Source organism: Balaenoptera ricei, chromosome 17 (assembly GCF_028023285.1).
Source record: "Balaenoptera ricei isolate mBalRic1 chromosome 17, mBalRic1.hap2, whole genome shotgun sequence".
Taxonomy (NCBI): domain Eukaryota; kingdom Metazoa; phylum Chordata; class Mammalia; order Artiodactyla; family Balaenopteridae; genus Balaenoptera; species Balaenoptera ricei.
In genome coordinates this window covers 20,380,028-20,405,241 of record NC_082655.1, presented here as the reverse complement: position 1 = coordinate 20,405,241, position 25,214 = coordinate 20,380,028, and the positions used below count along the sequence as shown (strand labels likewise).

Sequence of the window (25,214 nt, the reverse complement as noted above, 5' to 3'; positions counted from 1 at the left end):
TAATAGTCCACTGTATACATGTACCACATCTTCTTTATCCATTCGTATGTCGATGGGCATTTAGGTTGCTTCCATGACCTGGCTATTGTAAGTAGTGCTGCAATGAGAACATTGGGGTGCATGTGTCATTTTGAATTATGGTTTTCTCTGGGTATATGCCCAGTAGTGGGATTGCTGGGTCATATAATAATTCTATTTTTAGTTTTTTAAGGAACCTCCATACTGTTCTCCATAGTGGCTGTATCAATTTACATTCCCACCAACAGTGCAAGAGGGTTCCCTTTTCTCCACACCCTCTCCAGCATTTGCTGTTTGTAGATTTTCTGATGATGCCCATTCTAACCGGCGTGAGGTGATACCTCATTGTAGTTTTGATGTGCATTTCTCTAACGATTAGTGATGTTGAGCAGCTGTTCATGTGCTTCGTGGCCATCTGTGTGTCTTCTTTGGAGCATCCCTCTTCTTTGCCCATCAATTTTCTCACCAGTAAAACGAAAAGGCTGGATGATTCCTAACGTCCATGCTTATTATGACCACTCCTTCTCCCTATGTTTTCTGGATTTTCCATCAAGGCACACAAGCCTTCTGCTTCCTGAGAAAAAGCTGCAAATCTTGGGGTTCCACTGGGGACCATCGTCAACAAAATGGCAGAGTTGGCTAGCAACTGCCATGACTCAGAGAAGTGCACTAATATGCACTGCTGTAAATAACTTCACTGGGCTAAACCCCAGATGTTGCTGATAAATATTAGCCAAGTAAGCCCAAGAGGGAAAAGAGTCATTCATGGAGAAGCATTTGTGTCTTAAAGTCGATGTGTAAGTGGTAAGAGACACAACCCATATTGCATTCTGGAAGGAAAAAGAGGTCAGCATCTCCAAAACTAAATAATTGCTTAAGCGGATGAAACCACATACACACACACAAGAGGCACACACACAAATAACAATGGAGAAAACAACCTTCGTCTCTAAATTAAAGCCAATAATGTAGACCGGTTACAAGTACTGAGCACTTAGTGATACATTCTAGAAAAAAACATGAGCTAAAGGAAATCACAGCATCAAAATGAGATGGGATCAGAAGCTAACTGCTGTCAATTACAGACAAACACAAAACGGGGCACTATAATGTCCTGACATTGGTAACAATTGCTGGGACCCCAGGGAAAAAGCTTTAAAATCTTCAAATAGCAGTTTAATGTTAGTTCAGTAGTTCAGAATGAAAAGGGCACTGATAATCTCCATCTGTTGAGAAGAAAAGTCATGATTGATACTGAGTATTAGTTAAGCACACCCATCTTTTTTTTTTTTTTTTTAAAGAAATCTCCATTTTAATTTTTATTTATTAATTTATTTATTTTTGGCTGTGTTGGGTCTTCGTTTCTGTGCGAGGGCTTTCTCTAGTTGCGGCAAGTTGGGGGGGGGGTCACTCTTCATCGCGGTGCGCGGGCCTCTCACTCTCGCGGCCTCTCTTGTTGCGGAGCACAGGTTCCAGACGTGCAGGCTCAGTAGTTGTGGCTCACAGGCCCAGCCGCTCCGTGGCATGTGGGATCCTCCCAGACCAGGGCCCGAACCCGCGTCCCCTGCATTGGCAGGCAGATTCTCAACCACTGCGCCACCAGGGAAGCCCAAGCACACCCATCTTTGTCAGGGGTTGCACTTGGCTTGAAGTTCAACAAGATGCCTGCCTGTGAGGAGCTTAGGTTTTGGGCAAACATTACTGCATGGTTCCCAGATGCCACCTGGATTAAACTGATTAGGCTAAGCTTATGCTGCAGTAACAAACATTCCTCACACCTTCGGACATAATGAAAGTTTATTTCTTGCTTATACAAAGTCAGTGCCAAGTCAGCTCCTGGGCAATTGTCCTCTACGCTGTGACTTGGTGATCAAAGTTCCTTTGACTCTGTGCTCTGCCATCTGAGCATGTGGCCATCATACTCCCCAAAAGGGAAGAGGGAGTTGGAAGTTTGCACCAGGGTTTTTGCTGCCCCAGCCCGTTAGGGCAGCGTGTTTCTCTCACAGGCCACCATCTAGAACTAGGCATTCTGGGAGATTGGGAAGTGCAGTCTTCCAGGAGCCCAGGAGGAGAGAAGTGGATGGTAGTGAACACAAGGGACAACTATGATGACAGCACTAATAAACAGCAGAGACACCCTCATATCCCTACAGAAAGTTAATAAGGCTTCAAAGCTTAAAAACTATCAGCTACTCATCCCAACAACCCTACTCCTCCCTTTTCCCAAATGGCCATGCAATGCACTGGCTTCTTTTCACCAAATGTGTAAAACAGTTAACAGTAGGCAAATATGATTGTCAGTTGCAGGGCGGGGTGGGGGTGGGGGTAAAAAACATGAGGCTGAAAAGAAAAAAGTTAAGATGAGCTATTTCTACCCAAGTGCTTTCATGCTATGTCATTACCCTCCAAACTGAACAGCCTAGTACTTAGGCTCAAAGTTCAATAACATGGCAAGGATAACAATCAAAGTAGTAGCAGCAGCAGCAGAGGCAGGGAAACCAGAGATACAACCTCCCAGAGGTAAGGACCAATGAAAAAATCCTTTGGTTTCTACATATTTGGTAACCCCCCCCCCCACCAACACACACACACACACAGGTACACACCACAGTGTGACAGATGTGACCGCTGATCTATAGCTGTAGCCGAGACCTCCCTTGGAAACCTGGATTTGAAAGTTTAATGGCTTACCTGACACCTTCTCTGGGATGTAACTGAAAAGTCATAAAATATGGTCAAAATGAAACTTCTGATTTCACCTCAAATCTTCCCCTTTTAACATCCTCCCCTCCTTGCCATTTTTCTCCATCTTACTAAATAACACCAATGTCCAGGTATCTGCTCAAACCAGGGACTTCGGAGTCATCCTCGATTCCCCCCTTTGCCTCCTGGGTTACACCTAATCACATCTTACCACTTCTGTCTTCAAAATAAACTTCAAGTTTGCCCACTTCTCTCCACTTCTACTGGTATCACCCTGGCCCAAGACACCATCTCTCACCTCCATCAACTGCAGTATCCACTTCCTAGTCTCCCTGTTTCTCCTCCTGCTCTCTTCTAACAAACCCTCTGAGAAGCAGCTAGGATCTTCTCTTTGTAAGCCCCTCCCCTATCTGAAACCTTCCATGGATTTCTCTATTGAACTAAGTATAAAATTCAGGCAGATCCACAGGATCTCTCCAATATCATCTTGAGCCATTTGTACACCTGCCACATTGGTCTCTATCCATTCCTCAGCAGGAGACATTCTTCTCTACTTCAGGGTCCTTGCACAAGCTGTCCCATCTTTTGGCAAGGCTGCTCCTTTCCAACATGTAGATTTCATTTCAGAAAGCAACCTTCCTCCCTTTTTTCCTTCCCTCCCCAATCCTCTACTCCAACTTTATTTTCTACCTCAGTTTCTCGGACTGTGGTTGGTTTCCTTCCAAATATATATTAGAACTTGTATCATAGCACATATTTGAGACCCAGTTTCTACTTCTGTCTTATTCAATATAGGTATCACCAGAATAAGAGCTCTAATAGATACTTTGAATGTTGAATGATATGTGCATTTTAAGGAGATAAAAGCCATTCTCACTAAATAAGAGAGGGTTAACTATACTTTTTATACTATGTCAGCATCCTGTACCCTGAAGGTCACAAACTAAACTCCCTATAGAAGCCTAGCAGGAAACATCATGAGTGAAGAGGGCCAGGCATAGACCGAACCAAAGTGGAGAGACTGCTCGTCTAAAAGGGGCAGCTGCTGACAACTCCAGCTGGTACCAATTTAGGCTTATCATTTCCAGATTTTTAAAAAATTTTCAAGTGAAGTGGGAAATCTGAAGCATTCAAATGAAGAACTTCAGGGGTTTTCCACTGCTGAAGAATTCATTTAAAACTTAAGTTCGTGTGGGCAAACAAACGTGTTGGTAGACCCAATATGGCTGCAGGCAGCCAATTCGAAACCTCTGCTGGAAAAAAAAAAAAAGCATTTTCTCTAATCCATCTTGCCAAAATATTTTCTGACAATAATGATGATATTAAGAACAATGATAGTAGCAAACTTAACAGCATGCTTACTATATGCCAGGAGTCGTTTTGAGCACTTTATATATAAATTCCAATGATACTACCAACCACCCAATGAGGTAGATACTATGATTACCCCTACAGATGAAGACACTGAGACAGAGGAAGGACAAGAAATTAGCCCCAGGTTATACAGCTAGCATGTAGCAGGGTAGAATAGGGACTGCACACTAAGTCCCAGAGTCCATGTTCTTTACTGTTATGTAAGGAGCAATCAAAATCGTGAAAGTGCATATCCTCTATAAAAACGTTCTGCCTGATAACAAATCCAAACTTTGATGCCTTTCTCTCTCCTGTTTGTTTGTTACAGTTCTGGCTACCTCCAAGAAGTTACTACTATCCAGGCATGTATAGCGCTAACCCTTTTTTGTCTATTTAGTACAACAGGAGAAAAGGCTGGTATCAGATTTCTCCCCAAAACCAGATTACACAATGGGCAAGTCAGACATGAGAGCATTTAGGAGCTAAGCTGCTTAATTACATAAAGAACAGGGAGGCAATGGAGTTCAGCTTTGGTTGTGGCATTTGGCCAAAATTCTATTAGGATTTGGCTTCAGCCTTGGTTTTTGGCAGGCCAAGTAGCCAAATGCCATTTCAGCTCTATTTTTGGCAACCTTGACCTTGTGCACAATTAATGATCATTTGATCACGTAGGTTACTTACACATCTGATCATCATAGCACTGCTAGTAACACAGATAGGGATGTTTCTTCAGGCTTACTAGTGCTATGTGAAAATTCCCTTTCCAATAAAAGTAGGCGTTTTACATGTAACTTGAAAATCTCCTGGTTTGTTTTTATATTAAAAGTTTATCAGCCAGGTGAACATTAAATGCACATTGATTACAAGAATTCATTTAAACAACAAATAATTGTGCCCCTATGAAGTGTCAAGTATGGTTAGTAGTCTTAGGGATAGATCAAAAAACAAATCAGGTCCCTGCCCTCACATAGTTTACACTCAGATGGATGACATAAAATAATAATACACGTAATAGATAAGGAGATGATACACTGCTTTAGAAAGTGATGGGTAGGTTGAGTGGGAATAACAAAAGAGCCGGGGATCAGAGGCACCGGAAAAGAGGTCATTATTTAATTATTGATACAACAGCCCAGTAAACCTCCCTGAGGTTATGTGTGAGCAAAGATTTGAAGAAGATGAAGGAGTGAGCCTTGTGCATCCTGAGAAAAAGACATCGCAGGCAGAGGGAACAGGCAGTGCAAGGGCTCTGAGGTGGGAAGATATCTGGTTTAATCCAGGAGCAGCCTGAACATGGAAGAGTATAGCAGCAGATGACACGAGTGACTTGCCAGGGAACAGCTCATGCTGGGCCTGGGAGGGCACCAAAGGACTTTGGCTTTTAATTTGAGGAAAATGGTGAGTGATGAGAGGAGTCTGAGCAAAGGAACAACATGATCTGACGGGCACATTCACAAGATCATTCTGGCTGAACTGAAAACCATGTTTTTACAATGAATATTGTGAAAACATCTTTGAAGAAAGAAAACCACAGGGATGGCAACAAAATTCAGCTTGATCTTGAGAATTTTTAAAAAGCATCTTCTTTAAATACAGCCCAGGGATTTCGCTGGTGGCGCAGTGGTTAAGAATCCGCCTGCCAATGCAGGGGACGCAGGTTCGAGCCCTGGTCTGGGAAGATCCCACAGGCCGCGGAGCAACTAAGCCCATGCACCACAACTACTGAGCTTGTGTGCCACAACTACTGAAGCCTGTGCACCTAGAGCCCGAGCTCCGCAGCAAGAGAAGCCACCGCAATGAGAAGCCTGCTTACTGCAACAAAGAGTAGCCCCCGCTCGCCACAACTAGAGAAAGCCCGTGCACAGCAATGAAGACCCAATGCAGTCAAAAATAAATAAACTTATAAAATAAAAATACAGCCCAAAGCTTTAGTTTATGGGATTGTTTCAATGAAATTGCCTCATGAGCTTCAACTAAGATGGCAAGTCCAAGAGTTGAAGTCTTTATTTCGGTCAGTTATCATCGGAGAGGATGAAGGCTTAATGACTTGGGAATATCACCATTAGCACGACCCTGTAGTGGCAGAGCTGGACCAGAATGTATGTTGCTCCTTCACTGACCTCAGTTGAAAGGGTATATTTTCAGTATCATAAATGTGCAATATAAAAACCACAGGAGCCGACGGCTCTGAGGAATTATTACACTGCACTACATGCCAATTTTTAAAAAAAATCTGCTTGGTATAACTTTAAGTTGTAATAAATAGGTATTCTTCCTAATATTTCAGGTTTATCCTTGTATGATAGACATTCCTTCTATGATGATAATATTCCACTTCAGCCAAATAGTGACTGAACACTCAGCCATTTGGCCAAAATGCATATTTGGTATATATTCTGGACCAAATGTTTGTGGCCCCTCCCAAATTCGTATGTTGAAGCCCTAACCCTCAATGTGGTGGTATGTGGAGATAGGGCCTTTGGGAGATGCTTAGATTTAGATAAGGTCATGAGGGGGCGGCCCCATGATAGGAGGAGTGTCCTTTTAAGAAGGGGAAGAGAGACTAGAGCTCACTTTCTCTCCACCATGTGAGGACACAGGCAGAAGGTTTCCATCAGCAAGTCAGGAACCAAATTGGCTGGTACCTTGATCTTGGACTCCCCAGCCTACAGAACTGTGAGAAACACATGTCTATTATAGAAGCTACCTAATCTATGGAATTTTGTTACAGCAGCTCAAGCAGACTATTAGTAGAGATGTATGGTCACATGTGAAAGCAACATTTGAAAACTATTTCTAATTCATAAATCCCTGGCAATAATGTTTTAGGTGTTGCTTGGTACCTGGTGGTCTGATTTTCAATTTAAGTCAGGAGTTCCTGGTCATTTAAGGAGAAGCTGCTGCTCTCTATTACCTTCAAGTTTTGACTTCAAGGAAATGGGGTAGAAATCAGGGGAGTCAGCTGATGCATACACTGAGGATGGTGAAGAGCTAAGGGTGGGGGTGAAGGAACCTCGCCATCTGAAATCTTGGCCAACCCTGGAGATAGCAGAGAGATCACTGGTCCTCATCTGCAGGTTGGAGACTCTTGGCCTAAGTGAAGTTTGGAATGCCTACCACAGACTACAAACAGGTATTTGCCTAGTCTAAGGGACAACCTAGACTTTGAGGATGAAGGGTATTGGAGTAGCTATGGAAGTATCCCTTGCTCATCCTGTGGACAATGTTCCACTTGCACCCACCTTCCAGAAAAGCATTCCCTGCCATTAATTGTTATGGGATCCAGCAAGATGTATCCTCCTGCTTGCTTGTAGAGAGGTTAAAGATAATGAAATAACTATGAGGCAAAAGAAAGGAAGACCCAGAGGCAAGGGACTTCTGGGTCACATCAACTAATTTCATTTATCAAATCAAAAGTGTATTCTTTATGATGGGCTGCACCCTGTAGCAGGCACTCACTGATGCTGTAGCAGTGAACAAGATAGTCAAGATCACTGCTCTCAAGAAGTCTACATTTTACTGGAGACACAAAATAAATAGGATGATTTCAGACAGGAAGAAGCTCTATGGAGGACGAACAGTGATGTCAGACAGTGTGACTGGAGTGGTCAGGTTTCTCTGCAGAGGGACATCTGACTGAGACCTACGTGACAAGGAACCAGTGGTGCAATGATCAACGGGGCAAATACAGGCAGACTGGATGGCAAGTATGAATGCGCTCAAGAGAGCATGACCTTGGTATATTCGAGAAATAGAAAGACAGGTATGTCTGGGGCTCAGACAACCAGAGGAAAGCCTGATGTGAGGTGGGATTAGGGAGGTCAAGCACGGCCCAAGTATCTTGGGTTCCTACCGTGGGAATGAGTCTGGATTTTCACTTTAAGTGCTAGGAAAAACCATTAAGGACGCTAAGCTGGTGAGTGGTATCCTTTGATTCAAGACCACCGTGTGGGGAACGGATCACAGGAGGGCAGGAGTGAAGTGGAAGCCAGTTAAGAGATGATGAGGTCGACCCGGGTGATGGCAGTGGAGGTGGAACACGTGTGGACTTCAGAATACGCAGTGGGGGTAGAATGACTGAACACAACGTGCTGATGAATAATCGATCTCTAAACAACAGAACTGGCTGTGCAATTCGCATTTTTTTTTTTTTTTTTTTACATAATGGAATACTCTCTTTTTCTCAAGGTAAGAGTGATGCCAGGGCAGTTTAAAATGCTGTATTACTTATTACCGTGTTTTTTTCCCTTCACAACTATTAACTTTTGGCAGTTTATATCCAAATAGAACATAAGCAGTAGCCATTTGTATATTTATAGAGAAGAAAGAAGAGAAAGCAAGGTGTTTTTAAAAAATTATTTCAAGTACCCTGTCCACCTCTCACCCTCCCCCAACATTGCTCCAGAATGCTGGGTGTGCAGTGTCTAAAGCTGAGCGGCCCAGCTCCTCCCATCGGCTGCGGCACAGCCGAGCCAATGTGGAGCAGTGAAGATGTGCATCTAAACCACAGGTCCCCCTGTAAGCGTCTCAGTGAAATGCATCCACTTCCTCAAAGTCACGTGGGGACTGCAACATCCACCACGCAGAGCCATTTACTATCTGGCCCTTGACAGCAAAAGTTTGCACACCCCTGTTCTAAACGGTCACCTGAGTCCAAGTCTTCATAGTTCAACAGCAACTATGACATAGGATACCAGGGAAAGCAAAGATACACTTAAAAATCTTAATAATATGGATTTTATAAAACGTTTTAGCATCTGGTGTGTATGTAGAGAGAAAGAGGGTGACACTATATGCTCAGAGATGGTGTGTGCCTGTTGAACGACAGTGCCCCTCACCAGGAGCTAGCATCAGCCTTCTAGCTGTGTGAGCAAAGGCCCAACCCTGCTTTCTTCCACCACCTTCTGCCGTTCATCTTACTCGGCCTCAAGCTTCTCTCTCAAGTTCTACTTTATCTGCTTCTTGAGTTCTTCACTCAGCTGAGTTGACCAGGGCTTTTAGATACCTCTTGGCTTTTCCAGCATCACCCATCAAGGACTGGGAGTCTTTTCAACACAACTACAGAAGAAGCTCACTGCTGTCCTGTGTGCCACCTATGTCTGTCTCTTTCTTAGGTACAAATTATACCCTTGCCTTTACATAGATGCATACAATTCTGAAATCTCTCTATCAGTTCTGACTGTTATGATTCTAACTGCTGCCATGGTTGAAAGGTTTACATATTGATCTCCAGCATTTCAGGCTGGAAGAGAAAAGCATTTGGGCAGAGTGCTACCAGACAAGCCACGCTTAGAGCTCAAATGCCTTCTTCCAGAGGCCTATCTTCTCTGTGTCAAAACTGTCGATGGAATTGTAACTGGGCTCTGATCCACCCACTGATAGGGGTTCCACCTCCCCTGATGCAACTTTCCATTTTGCATCTTCAAACGGCACGTACTACAGTCCTGGTACACAAGAAAAGGAATATTAACCAAATGGCTGCAGGCACTTATTGTTTTGTATAAGATTTGTCAGCACAACAGAGTGGAAAGCAGTGGCCATGGATCAGAATTACTATGTTTTAGGCTAGGCTATGCCACTACTAGCTTCAAGATTTTGGAGAAGCCATATATTCTCATCCTCACCTATGAAATAAATCAGGTAGTCAGATGTTCCCTAAGGTTCCTTCTTGGTTGATTGTACCATGAAACGGTGGCTCAAATACATGCTGTACTGTTACACTTTTCAGAGCTCAACACTTTGGTAATAAATGCTTACCTTTTCAAATATCGGTTAACTGTAGTTTCTTTCTTTCCAAGTGCCCAGTGCATATATGGGGTGGGTTGAGGGGAGCTGAACTCACATAGCATGAAGTCATTCTGGCTTGTCTCTTGTTCTGACCCCTGACAATTCTTAACTAAGGATGTGCTCATTATGTTTCCCATGCATTATGTCCTTTCCTATCATTGGTGACATTATATTGGGTTGGCAGCTTCTTTTGGAGACACTCTTGATCCCCAAGCCAAGAAATACAGAGAGCCAAGAATTAGATCATTCTATCCCCAAATTACTACAGACCTTCTCAGAGACAGCTGAGCCATGTAATTTGATCAAGGTTAAGTACAATCCACCCTTCATCTTTAACCCAAGTCAAAATTCTTTGAACTTTCCATTTCAATCCCAGATTACTGCTTCCTGCCCACTCTTACAAACGTCCACCAGCGGCCCTCCAGTCAACTCTCATTTATCCACCTGTGACTTACCCAAAGCACCAGGCTTTCTCCTCCTCCTGCCTCCAACACAAAATTCCAGGCCAGCTCCTTTAACTCAATGCCAAAGAAACACAAACTAAATCTAATATTAGCCTAATGAGAAAAGGCTATCTGCTGCCAAAGATTCACAGAATGCATCCCAAAGCCAAATGCAGGCAATTATTCACTGTTTTGGATGCTGGCGCTGCTTCTCCCTTATGTAATACAGCAATAAAGATCTGCTGTGTTTCTATGCAAGAAAGGAAGAATACAGGCAGCGTTTTAACCTCTTCTTTCACCTAGTTGGCCAGATTCTCAGTATATCAGATTATATTTTCTTTTCAAATAAATAAATCATTTGTACATTTAATGTTAAAGGAGTGAAAAAAATCATGGTTTCAGGGTCATTGTACTTAGATGTGAATTTCATCTTCCTCCAATTTTTAGCCAGAAACTAAGTTTTGGCAAGCCATTCAAATTCTTTGTTTTCTCAGCTGCAAAACAGAGATTTTATAAATAAAAAGGGGGCAGTGACACATATAAGAGGGACACACAAAAAGCCACCAAGACTCTTGATCATTACTCTGATTCACCACTTTACAGGCTCTGGTGAATTAACATTGCTGGCAAGAAAAAATAAAGATTAACCTTATGAAACCCTTATTTCATAGGCATGAAAACACAGGGTAAGTTTTCTCATAAGCACCTAGAAAAGCAAGTCTAGAAGTGAAGAGTTTCTAGTTTCGCAATGCTGTATTTAGGCCACTTGTGAGGACACATTCCAGAATTCCAAGGTGAACAGCCAGGATACTGTTTGCTGATGGGCTGGTCTTATTCCATAGCCTGAGTTGCCATGGAAACTCAAATTCCAACCATCAGAGCATTTAGGGATATCACTTTCAAAACAGACTCCCCTTTCCACATTTTTCTCATGATTGAAGCACATGTGCCCCCAGGCCCAAGGACAAGGGTCAGATCACACAATTCCATCTTTTCATCTTACTCACTCCTATACCCAGAAAACTTCAATGGCTTCCACAAACCAGAGCAGCCTGTCCAACAGAACTTTCTGTGATGTTCTATGTCTGTGCTTTCCAAGACAGTAATCCTTAGACACATGCAGAACACCTGAAATTTTGCTGGTGTGACCAAGGAAACAATTTTTCATTTTATTCATTTTTAATGGATTTAATAGCCACACATGGCTAGTGGCTACCATATTGGATGGTGCAGATAGAAAACAAATCTACGCTCCTAGCATTCAAATCCCATACGACTGGGCCCCAACCTACTGTTCCAACCTCATCTTCCGCAACACAAACCTGGACTCAAGGAGACTGTTGCCGAGAGCACCTGAAAATGTCTGTGGTCACACCATTGCTAAGGACGCCTTCCATTCTCACTACTGCATATCTGAATGTTACCCGTATTTCACAGCATAGGTGCATTTCTTCCTCTCCTGGAGTACCTACCCTCTGGCAGCCCCATGCCTACTGCTCTGGAAGGAAGGGTTCATTAACCTCAGGCCTGTCCGGGAAGGACCCCAGGGGCTCACAGCGCTGCTTCCTTGAAAACTGCTATGTGGACCACACCTGGTCTACAGGACCTGTGAGATAGCCTTGGGCCCACATGACTAGAATGGTAAAAAGAATGGTGGGAAAAAGAGGCTGTGCCTTCTCTGAGTCAAGGAAACTCATCCTCACCTTGGCTCTCATCTGTAGCAGTTGTAGGTACCCCTGTGTGGGTGAAGGAACAGAAGCAGCTGTGTACCTTCATACCTTCTGGCCCTCCCGATGAGAGGAAATGCTATCCGTACTATCTCTTGCCTGGTATCCACCTGTAAAGCTAAGTCAACATGTTTTTGCATTTTGAACTTATAACTGCAGCTGTGGTATGGCATGCATACTCTCTGAATTCCTAAGTCCTCACCGGCATTTAGCACTCCCAATGGTAAATCGCTTTTGCAAATCCACAATTCAATTGGATCTGTTTCTTTCTTTTTTTTTTTTTTCCAACTAGACTCTATGCTACCTAATAATAGGCTTAAAAGTGAGCTCGGGGGTCCAGCTCCCTGGCGGTCCAGTGGTAAAGACTCTGTACTTCCACTGCAGTGGGGGGCACGGGTTCGATCCCTGGTTGGGGAACTAAGATCCCTCATGCCATGCGGTGCAGCCAAAAAAAAAAAAGCAAACAAAAAAACAAAGTGAGCTTGGTTCTCTATTGATTTCTCTTTTGTCTATAAGAGCTGACGGCAACTCATAGCACCGATAACCTCTTTCTGGAATCAGGGCCCTAGTCTTTAGAGTAACTGGGGCCAAGGGTGCCAAATCACATTTAAGATAAAGAAACAAAAAGGATGATTTTTCCAAAGATATGTAGCGATAGAGATATTTTTTAACTATGAAAGCAATGTAAATTTCAGGGTCAAGACGGTAGATTAAACTTGTGCTATACAATCCCCTCTCTGGCTCTAAAAACTTAAAGATATTAGAAAATATATTTTCAAATTTATATAAGGCCAAAGAGACATCTCTAGGTGCCAGGAGCCCACAGCAATGAGGAGGATTGAAGCACAGTATGCCTGCTGGAGATCTGGAAGAGGGATTGGTTTCAAAGCCCAACTTGGCCAGACCAAAAGTGGCAGAACCCACAGGCATGATAGCGTGCTAGAACCAGGTTCCTGCGTGAAGCCTGCAGATGGGAGAGCACATCTGGGGGGACTTGATTTGTATAGTCAGTCAGCAAAGAGAACATCAAATTGAAACATAATTAAACACCTGGTCAAAACTGTTACATCCCAGAAAGTTCAGGAAGGGACAAACACAAAAGCACCTCATCAGTGCTTGCTTCAGCAGCACAAAGACTACAAAAGCACCTCACCAAATGGCCTCCACAACCCAAGGCATGCATAGTCCCCGAGATAACTCCCCCTTGGCAAATAACCAGCAAGAATTAGGAGCCACGGGAGGAAAGACAGCACCCTCAAAGGCAGAATACAGACTCAACAAACAGGAAAAGTCATGGATGAGCTGCTTAAGTTAATGGGGCAATCTGAAAAGGGCTTTAAAATAAATATGCTTGGAAGGGTACATATCTTTAAAAAAAAACAAAAAAACTCAAGTGCAGAAAAAGAAAGTTTTCCCCATAATCTCAGCTCCAGATGTAAACTGCTGCTCAAACTGTGGAATGAACTCTTTCAGACTCGGTGATGCCTTTTCACAGAGAAAAGATATTTTTACGAAAATGGGAACGTTTTACACAGTGTGCAGTTAACTTGCCCTTCTCCCTCCTCTCCCCACTCTAAAATAGCAGCATACTCATTTTCCCACATAAACACTGCTATAGACTGAATGTCTGTGTCTCCCTAAAATTCACATGCTGAAACCTAACCCCCAATGTGATAGTGTTAGAAGGAGGGGACTTTGGGAGGTCCCTTTAGGTGATGAGGGTGGAGCCCTCATGAATGGGATTAGTGCCCTTGTAAAAGAGACTCCAGAGAGATTCCTGGTCCCTTTCCACCATGTGAGGACACAGTGTGATGATGACTGTCTATGAACCAGGAAGCAAGCTCTCATCAGATACTCAATCTGGTGGCACCTTGATCCTGAGCTTCCGAGCCTTCATAACTGTGAGAAATAAATTTCTATTGTTTATAAGTCACCTAGTTTAAGGTATTGTTATAGCAGCCTGAATAGACTAGGATAAATACACATAGGTCTCCCTCGCCCTTATAAAGGGAGAACTCTATTCCATTCCACGAACACACAGTTTCTTGAGCCAATGTCCTATGAAAGGACATTGTTTTCATATTATAAACATTGCTAGAGTGACCATTCTCCTACAGCCATCTTTGCACATCTGGATGATTATTTCCTTAGGACAAGTTCCGAGAGAGGGAATTACTGGCTCAAAACTTATACACATTTAAAATGTTGATAACTCTATCAGACTGTCCTCCAGAAAATCTGTACCAACTTACACTACTGAGTGGCTTTAAGTGCATGCATTTCTAGCCAGAGGTTTTTTACGGTAAGTTTAGAGTAGGTCAAGTTACCAGAGATTCAATTATTTACCCAAGGAAAAAGGATGACTCACAGCTGCAATAACCCTCTAAGTGCAACAGGAGGGCACATTTCAATGTGTCTGTACATGCACAGAATATGTTCACATTGTCTGTGGCTCAGAATCTCCAGGGTATGTGACACTGCAGGTCTGCAGTAATCAAGCTCTTTTTATTTTGTCCCCCCAGCAGCAACCACCATTGTCATCAAGTCCTGCATGAAAAAATAAATACTTTGTAACAAGAGCTCCTCGTCTGTTCACTCCTAAACATGTCAATGTGAAGACATTCAGAATCCCCTCTCAACCCTGTTTGGCGGTTTCATTGTAGGTGATCTGGACAAACTCAGATAAGTGTGGTTTCCAGCTGTAGGTTATTCCTGAGGAAAGGTTCATTATGGACAACTACATTCTCAGTGAAGTAGGTTTTCAGCAAAGCAAACGTAAGGTGATCTAGAGGCAAAGGCAGGTGCTACTGACATGAAAATTCAGGGTTTACTACAATTGCACACATTCCAAATAATTCAGAAGTTATCAAATCCTATCAGGTTTGAATCAAACTTCTTATATCACCAATCTGTTGTGCAAATAAAAGAGAATCTGGACATGTTGAAAGGTGAATTAAATCAGGCAAACGTCAATAACTTGTTTTCTTTTTCTCCACTCTAATTTTTAATATTTTAAGCATCTCTTTGAAAAGATCCTACTCAGACAAATCATTTATCTTCCTAGTTAAAGAAGACCCTTAAGACATTTTTTTCTCACTCTTTCAAGATGTCACCACTGGCTGATCGGATTTAGATGTCATAATAGGGCTCACTTATTCCCAACTCCTCTTACAGACCAAACCTCAATAATCAACCAGTTTCCTATAAGGTGCAATTTCTCTCAGCTACAATATCTAGTGCAAAATATCTGCAATATCTTCCTTGCTAACCATTCCCCACTCCCTACAACACAGACACACAGACACTCATTATGTCATCAGTTTTTAATTATCCACACTAAAGAAGGGAAGCAGCCATGGTAATTATTCAAAACTACAGATAAAGAAGAAAAATTCACATCTGATTTTGGAAGGCATTTTTTGGGGGGGAGTGGTGGTTATTGTATGACAGCCAAGTGACCTTTCTACTTAAGGTTTTTCTTGGATGATTGCAACGTTTGCTTTCCAAGGCATGCACATATTCATCCACTCAACCAACATTTGAAAGGAAATTCCTTTGAAGGAAATGCACAAGGGAGAAATCAAATAACCACACGAAGATTAGTCCTCTCAATTTCCAAGGGGCAAACTAATATACACCTCCAACAAGAACATCTTTACTGATTGCAGACAAAAACCCATACAGTGCCAGTTCCATTGCAGAAAACCTTTGAAAGACGTTGCTCTTACTAAAGAATCATCCATCCTCCCAGTTTACCAAGGTGTGTTTTATACCAACATCTAGGCTAAAAGACTAAAAGAACAAAGTATCCTGCAACAAAATAAAACAATTATACCTTTCATTAATTAGGGTCTTGTTTACTATTGTCTACCTCATAGAATTGTTACAGGGAGACAATAAGCCAGTATATCAAGAGTCCTTCAAATAGTACCTGGCATATATGTATATATTTAACAAAATATTACTTGTTATTGTGATTGTCAGCAAAAAGCCCCCTCATACTCATGCAGCCAACTGGGCCTTTTACAAAACACTTCCACATACATAATATTATTTCATCTGTTCAACCTAATGGAGGATGGAGTTTTTCTGATACCCATTCTATAGGTGAAAAATCTGAGGCTTGAAAAGTCACAGGACTTGTCCAATATCATAAAATGATAAATCTGAGCCTGGCAAACAAATCTTTCAGCTTTAATTCCAAGGCACTCTTCCCTGTAGCTCATTCTATACCATCCTCAGAGCCTCATGCGATGAAACTGACCACAAATGTGTTTCAATTTCACTCTAAAGGGGAGGCGGTCAATATTTTCATTTCTCATTACCTGCAATCAAGGAGCAGTGTTTCTTTAACTGAAGATACAACGCTAATTAACGAAAGCACCATCGGTTCTCATCTGGGGCTGGACCACAAAATAGCAAAGCTGCAGCTTCAGAATCTCCTTAACTTACTGGATTATTACCTACCTTAGCCGTCTCGGCTTCTGCCTGCAGTCGCTTGGGGGTTCCTTTTTGGTCAAGCACCTTCTGGAAATTTTTGTTTTTAATAGAGTGAGAATCAACACCTTCACCTTCAATTTGCAGTTTAATACCTTCAGCACGGGCAGGGTGATCAATACCCCGTGGGTTCAAACCGCAGTGGAGAGCTAGGAAAGAGGAAAAAATCTAAACTCAGAAAACAGATCCTATAAAGGAGGTGTCCGCGAAAGACAATATTTCATCTGGCCTATGTGGGAAGATACAAGGCATCTCCAAGTTGAGAGGTGGGGGTCATAATTATGGGAAATGATTTGGTGAAGAGGGAGCACGGTATGGTGGGAAATCCTGAGCTTTGAAGTCAGAAAGACTAGAGTACAAATCCAGGAACCATCAGTTCCAAGTTGTTTGACCTTGAGCAAACAACTAATCCCCACATTACAGATGACAATACCATATCAGGCAACTTGGGTACTGCCTTCCACCCATGCAATCATTTCAACCCCTGCAGTTTAGTGTGTATCTCTGCTTCCATCTGGAAAACTGCTCATTCCCTCCCCCCATTTCTGAATCTTCTCTATTCTTCAAGCATCCACTCAAGTCCACCCTCTTGCAGTCATTCAACAAATATTTACTGAGCACTTACTGTGTGCCGTTCCTGGACCAGGTCCTGCAAGCACGGATTTATATATGACAGATGTTAGCTTCAAAGAACTCACAATCCAATAGAAGAGGCAGACAAGAAACAAAGAACTAGTGGTTTTAAAACAGTTACTACTCCTCCATGAAAGAAGGAAAGGTCAGAGTGGAGAGCTGAAGGGAGCCAAGCCTAATAGCTTCCTATTTTCACCTTATCTCTCCACATCCTTTAACGCAGATACCCTCACAAATAAAATCTAAAGCTCATACTGAGTATATTTATTCATTCCACATAGGATTTCCTCCTGTGTACCCATGACTATCAAAGAAATAGCGGGGAATGTTATAGGAAACATACATTCCCCCTGGATGACATCCATGAACCAATGGGTGTGTGTGAGTGAATGTGCACACATGTATGTACATATAGCTGGTATGTGTGTTTTGAGGTCTCTGGTGGAGAATTCTCTCATCTCCCTGTGACCCTCAAGCCTTCAAATGTAGCTAAACTTCCATCCTTATCCCCTTCCCTTTGGTCTCAGAGGATTTAAGGCCAGAACCTCCAATCCCCTCCCATCTCCCTCGAGACTCCACTTCATCAGTAATTTCCTTTTACCCAGGATCTTCAGTCTCCCCCTTTCTCAGCATTCTTCCCCTTTAGAGGACGCCTGGGATTATAAAATTCTTCCCTTTACTTAGCACCCCAGGGCTTTCTTTTCTCTTGATCAGGCTTGTGAAAGAATATTTTACACCTGAGAGATGAGGGAAGCCTTCCCAGAAGTAGTCAGGTGTTCTTTTCCCACTCTCCACTCCTCCCTTAACAGGTCCCATCCATTCCCAGCACTTCTGATGCAATCAACCTGACCATGACTCTCAAATTTTAAATCCAGCCCAGAGAGACCTCTCTCATGAGCCTCAGATGTAAGACTGTGACTCAACATCCCAATGTCAGTGTATCACAGATCTCACACTTAACATGTTCACACCGAAGCTTGGTTTTTCTACCAAAAAATATTCACCTTCTCCTGTCTTCAGTTACTCACACAGAAACTGAAGAGTCCTCCTTGACACACTCTCTCCATAAGTCACCACATCCCTTGTATCTATCACCAGAGCCAGTAAGCACTACACTCAAAATGCTGCTCCCATCCACCTACTTCACTCCACACCTCCACTGCCATCACCCTGGTCCAAGCTACTCACCTCTCTCCCCCAGAATGTGGCCAGCCCAACTGCTCTTCCTCGCTGGACCCCCGCAATCCCATTTAAAAATGTATAGGTTAGTTCAAGAGACTTCTGCTACAAAACAGAAACAGACTCACAGACTTAGAGAATGAACTTATGGTTACCTGGAAGGGAGGGATAGTTAGGGAGTTTGGGATTGAAATATATACACTGCTTTATTTAAAATAAATAGCCAACAAGGACCTACTGTACAAAAAATGGATGGGGGACAAGATAATGATATAGATGAGATGAGATTGGCCGTGTTGATAATTCTTGAAGCTAATTGGTGGATTCATGGGGATTTATTATACTACTTCTTCCACTTTTGTCTCTGTTGAAATTTTCCTTAATAAAAAAGTAAAAAAAAAAACAACTTTCTAATGGCTTCATTTTACACCCAGATTATTCAAAAATCTTTAACATGGCCAACAAGGCCGTGCATAATCTGTCCCCTCTGGACTTTGTATATAACGTTTCTTTGCCTGAACTGTTCTTCCCCATTCTTCACCTAACCTCTACTCATCCTTCAGGTTTTGGTTTAAATACCAACTCTTCAGGTTTGGTCATGTGCCTGGAATGGCAAGTATTCAACATTGTACGAATGACCTTAAAAAACGTATTGTACAAAGATCCATATGCATGTACAAAGACCCTATTTAAACTCTTTTATATCAAAATTATCTGAATTTCTCTTCTAGCCTTTAAGCTTCCTAAAACAAGGACTAGTCTATTTCATGGTGCCTCGTAGGCACTCAGCATGTATTAGTTCATGCCTCTTCCCTCAGACTTGTGGTGGGTCTCAAATAATCTTCATGAAAAACTCTGAGACATAATTATATTCATTTCACAGACAAGGGAAATGAGGCTCAAAGGGTTATAGTCATAAAGTCATACAGGTGTCTACTGAAGGCCACAAAGATCATGTATCATTTAGGTTGCAGATGATTTCAAGTTTCAGATGAACAAATCCAAAATAGATTAAGCAGTAAGGAAAATCATTATCTTTCAGGAGAGGAAGCCCAGTAATGGGAAAAGTTCTGAGTTAGCTGATTTCCAAGTTCAACGGTGCCATCAAGGACTCTTTTTCATCTTTCTATTTTGCTATCCATAACATCACCTTTATCCTAAGCCTGGGTCCCCACATGGCACTAGAGCTACAAGCTTCTGGTTCTCATCTAGCAATAGAGACAGCTTGACTGACCATAGTTTTCTTCCCCAAATCCTCCTCCAAACTTGGATCTTTTCTCATTGGCCCAAAGTGAATCACACACATCCGTTAGTGAACTAAAACCCTGGCAGTAGAGATAGGATTACCCTTAAACCAGCTGACCTTCAGCTAAGGTCAAGTCCCCAAACCAGATCGCTGTTACTCAACAAGGCAGGGGTGGAATAGATGCTGGAGAACCAACCACAATGCCCAATTCAGGCAGTGGTAGAAAAAGAAGAAAACCTATGAGAGCGTGAGGCTAATTACTGTTAACACCAATCAGCTTCCCCATCTCCAAAGATCAGCCTACTTACAATGAATCTTCAATTAAACATACTAAAATTGTGATTATTAAAAAAAGGTGAGCCTGTGTCGGGAGGTGGCGGATGGGCATGGGACAGATTTAGAGATTAGTGAGGAAAAGAAAAAAGTGTGTATCTTTGATCTTACTCCAGCATGATTCCCAGCTGCTTCCTGCCTTGAAATTCATGGACTAGGAATATCACTGAGCTGCTGATAGCTTCCAGCACCTCCTGTTCTCCTCTGCCATCACCTCCCCACCCATCAGACTCTCGTACTTCCCTCACTTTTGCTCATGTTGGTCCCTCCTCCTAGAAGGAAGTTCTACTCCACCTCAACCTTGCTTCCTTCTTTGGGAAGTAAACTCCTACTCAGCCCAGGTGTCTTTTCAGACTTCTTCAGAAAGCCTTTTAGGAGCTTCTGGCATCCTGGTGCTTCATCCCCTGTCTGAGGATGTCTGTCTAATTGACCTGTCTGCTTCACCGACCACAACTGCCAGCTCCATCTCCACTGCCCAGTCCAGAAGTGGTCACATAATAGGCACTGGAGAAACATCTGTTCAGCTGCTGAACGAACCACCAATATTCTGCCTTTACACAACTATGCCTTACATCAAAAGGTATCTTTTCTCTGCTAGTAAATACTAAGTGTACAAAATGGAAGATCTCTATAGACATGAGGTGGGTTATGGCATTTTGACTTTCTACACATGTCACGTTCTTCACACATATAGTTTAATCCTCCACAGCTGTTCCCTCCACGCCTGCAAATCCTGCAGTTGATTTCAGTTTTTGTGTTTGGGTTTATTTGTTTAAAACCATTTCTGACAGGCTTTGTTTAGTTTTCCCTGACATTTCATGTCCCTAATGTTTATAAATCAAGCGACTTTTTTTTTTTTTCAAGCCACTTTTAAATGGCCTCTTACACGCTGTGACCTCCATCTCTTTGTTCATCATGTAAAAGGTGCCTCCATTTGCTTTCTCATCTCTATCCTCATCACTACCCTTTCTTGTTTTTACTAAAGTTATTTATTCAATTTAATGGGCTCAGCAGCTCACAGGTCAGCTTTGAGACCTTCTTGTTTCCCTGATCTTCCCAACCAGTCTTGTGCCCTATGGATTTCTAGTTATTGAATTGACACTGCAGGCTGCTTGTGGTCTTTACCTGAAGGGCTGTCACTGTTGCTTTAATGTTAAAGTTGCTAACGGTGAGCTCTTAAAATGAGGAGTTAAAGACCAGATTTTATAAATGTTGCTCTTTTAAAAACCTAGAGAAAATTCCTCATGCAAATACACGTTTTAGCATTGTTTTGAGATGCCAATTCGAAGGCACCGTCTTTTTTTCATGTGCGAAAACCCACTCCCTCAGAAACTGAAAACCTTGCGCATTGCTGGTGGGAATGTAAAATGGGACAGCTTCTGTGGAAAACCATATGGCGAATTCCTCAAAGAACAGAATTAAAATAGAATTACCATTTGATACAGCAATTCAACCAAAGAATTGAAGTAGGGACTTGAACAGATATTTGTATATCCATGTTTATAGCAGCATTATTCACAATAGCCAAAAGGTGGAAAGAACCCAGATGTCCATCGATGGATAAATGGATAAACAAAATGCCATATGTATGTACTACGGAATATTATTCAGTATTAAAAAGGAATAAAATTCTGATACACGCTACAATAGGGATGAACCCTGAAGACATTATACAAATTGAAATAAGCCAGTCACAAAAGGACAAGTATTGTATGATTCTACTTATGAGAGGTACTTAGAACAGTCAAATTCATGGAGACAAAGTGGAACAGTGGTTACCAGGGGCTGGAGGAGAGGAGAATGGGGACTTATTGCTTAGTATGGAGTTTCAGTTTGGGTTGATGAAAAAGTTCTGGAGATGGATAGTGGTGATGGTTGCACAACAATATAAATATATTTAATGCCACTGAATCACACACTCAAGAATGGTTAGTGATCAATTTTGTTAAATTCTACAATAAAATTTTAAAACAAAAAACCAAAAATGGACTCCCTCTCATTTCACCTCCCTATTGCCTCTGTTAAGTGGAAAGTTCCAAAAGTATTTTTATTCTTCTTTCAATCATCTTATTGTGATTTTCAGGTATAACACGTTTTTTGCTTTCTTTTTTAAAAAAAATATAATAGATCATAATAGCTCAATGGTATCAGATTACTTTAAAATGTTCTTGGAAAGGGCATGTTCTCCAAAATGGGCCCCAGCCTGACTGGCAGAAGACATGCTTCACTTGCTGGAAGCGAGCCCGGGCCTTCCTGGCCCTGACCTCTGAGGGGTCCCATTCCGATGGGACTTAGGTCACAGTAACAGACTATGCCAAAGTGCCAGGCTTCATTTCATCTCAAGATGATTCAAGAAGAGCTGAGGGATGTGCTGGCATCGCAACGTTCATTTGTAAGAACAAGTGGATCGTACTTGCCAAGAAGTCATGCAGCTTCCCAGCCCTTTCAGTCCCCACCCACGCCACACTCTCCCTGTAGCGAGACAAGGGACAGAGCCTCATTCAAGCTGAATGGTCCTTTATTCCCAGCATCACTGTGAACAGAGATGCTGTGCAAACACCCCCACTGGCGCTGCTCTGGCTCTTGCCCCTACGTTTCTACCAACACACAGACGCTGCTTGCAGCTCCTGAGATGTCTTGTGCTTCTCTGCTTTGCCAGGATTGATCTTTTTCCATAATATACTCTTCCCTTCCCTTATTTGCATGGATAATCCTTCCGGAAATAAGAAATACTCTTTCTTCTTTCCCCTGTGAAGCTTTAACTGATTTTGTATGCATTATAGCCTCCTAAGCAATGTTGACAACGTCTCTTTTTCTTATTAAATCTGGTGTGTGTGTGTGTATACACCATGCATTGCAAGTATTTATTAACATGTCTGCCTACCCTATAACTAGGAGCCCCATGAAGCAAGCGACTTCTTATTGAGCTTTACAAGCCCAGGGCCTAGCCAAATGACTAACGTACAGTTATGCTGAATCATTGCTTACAGAATGAGCAGAGGTATGATGGAAAGATACTGATTCAATCCTACTGACTGCCATTCCCTTCTTATGAGTAGCTTAGATCTTTATTTTTCAAAAGAGCAAATAAGAGTTGCTTCCAACCTAATTGGATAATTCAAAGATATGGTAAATCACGGAACCACAGAGCTGTCCCGGAACTGCTGTTTCACTTGACTGCCTTCTGCAGAACAGAAACAGTGTTATTCATCTGTGTACCTGCAAAGACTAAGTTGCACGTATTTGGCACCTCATATATGTTGCTAAATGAATACATGACCTTATAACACAAATATACTCCAATCCCCATTATTAGCTATTAGAATTGAGATAGATTGTTTATCATGTCATGTATACTTCTTGCTTCTAGCTAGAGAAAAAGTTCCTGGAGGACATGGCCCTTGTTTCGTACATCTCTCATATATAATATTCACATAGCAGACACTCTCCAAATATCTGTTTAAGTAAGGGAAGTGCCTTATTCGTTATATTCTGGATTCAAATCTGGCAGAACTCTACTCCCTAGAAGTAATCCAGGCATCACAAAAGGCCTCCCGTCCTTTGCAGGAGACACTTCTGGTGGCTAAACATTCCCAATGCTCTCCTCCTTGCCACCTCCCACAGCATATCTACAAAGTCAAAACTCAATTCTCCAGCCTCCCTTGCAGCTACAAGTGGCTGCTGACAGGTTCCTGCCAATGGGACCTAAACAGATGGATAAAAAGACAGTCCTGGAACTGACAAGAGAGAACAGATGTTGATACCACCCTTCCTTCCCTCTCTCTGCCTTGAATGCTGATGTGTTATCTAGAGTTGCTAAAGACCTTCTGTGACAATAGGGCTCCAAACATGAGTGAAAGCCAAGAGGCTAACAGCCACACTGGCTCTGCCATCATTGGGCTACTCAGTCTTTGTTTGTAATTGCCTCCCTCTGGACTTGGGGCTCTGGGAGAGAAATAATCCCTTAATTGTTAAGCCACTTTGAATCAGGTGTTCTCTAACATTCAGATGAACCATTCCAAACTAACGTATGATTCCATTTTAACCAGTTACATATGATTGCTTAGCTCTTCCTTATGGAGAAAAATAAGAAAACTGAAATCCTAGCGAAACATTACAGTCTGGGTTTCATAACTCCCGTTATGACTTAGAAAGCTTACCTAAGTATAATATCACCTTAGCAAGGAAGATGTACATTAAGAATGCATGTTGTTATCAAGAAAATTATCATCATAGGTGGACTCAATCCAGGTCTTCCACTGTAAAGACCTGAGGGCAAAAGTCTTAATTCATCTGGGGGCCTTTGGTGCCCAGAATACTCACAACAACTTTTGCACGAACGAGTAAGGATGTGTTCATGAGTGTCAGGTCACTAATGTTTTAACATGAAAATAAAGCAATGTACTAGAAATATCTCAGGAACATAAGCTTGGGTTAAGCTAGCAGACAGGAAGCACAATGTCTATTTGGGCAAAGGAGCCTGTCCAGTGGACATCTTCTACGGCAGGGGTGAGCAAATGTCAGCCCATGGGCCAAATCCAGCCTCCCACCTGTTTACATATGCCTTGTGAGCCAAGAATAATTTTTACATTTTTAAATGGTTGAGAAAAAACCTAAAGGAATATTTTGTGACCTAAAAATAGATGAAATTCAAATGTCAGTGTCCATAAATAAAGTTTTATTGGAACACAGCCATGTTATTTATATATTGTCTATGACCACTCTTTTGCTACAATGGTGGAGGTGAGTAGTGGTGACAGAGACCATATGGTCTGCAGAGACTAAAATATTTGCTAGCTGGCCCTTTACAAAAATAAGTCTGCTGAGTGAGTCCTGTCCTAGGGTAGAGTGGAACCATGTTCTGGAGGACCCTGCGGTCCAAGAACCCCAGCCCCCTTCACTTTATCATCAAAGAAGAACTCATGGATCTTTGAGGAACTCGCCTCTGACTTATTCTGCACTCCCCCACTCCCAGGCAATTTAAATAAGCTAAATTATGTTTGATTTTATCATTTGGGTCAGGCTATGAGGAGACAGAATATGACTTCCAAACCTCTCCTTGGTCAGCTAAATGTGGTTCTGCAAATATATGTCGAAGCTTAACATTTGTAAATACAGGTTGAAGTCTTTTTCTTACCATCAAAAAGAACACGGTGGCGGGGGGGTGGGGTGGTGGTGGGATGAACTGGGAGATTGGGACTGACATATATACACTAATATGTATAAAATGGATAACTAATAAGAACCTGTATAAAAAAATAAATAAAATAAAATTCAAAAATTCAAAAAAAAAGT

General features: G+C 42.1%; 1 protein-coding gene across 4 annotated transcripts in view; it reads right to left on the bottom strand.

Annotated features, from left to right (window-relative positions):
• SAMD12 (sterile alpha motif domain containing 12) overlaps positions 1-25,214 on the bottom strand; it is a 414,693-nt gene that overhangs the window by 357,646 nt on the left and 31,833 nt on the right. For 3 of the 4 annotated variants that reach the window (XM_059901802.1, XM_059901804.1, XM_059901803.1), the window contains exon 2: positions 16,499-16,677. The exons of the other annotated variant lie outside the window; for it this stretch is intronic. In XM_059901802.1, coding sequence (XP_059757785.1) covers positions 16,499-16,677 — 179 coding nt within the window. The remainder of the gene's footprint in view (positions 1-16,498; positions 16,678-25,214) is intronic. 4 annotated transcript variants of the gene reach the window in all.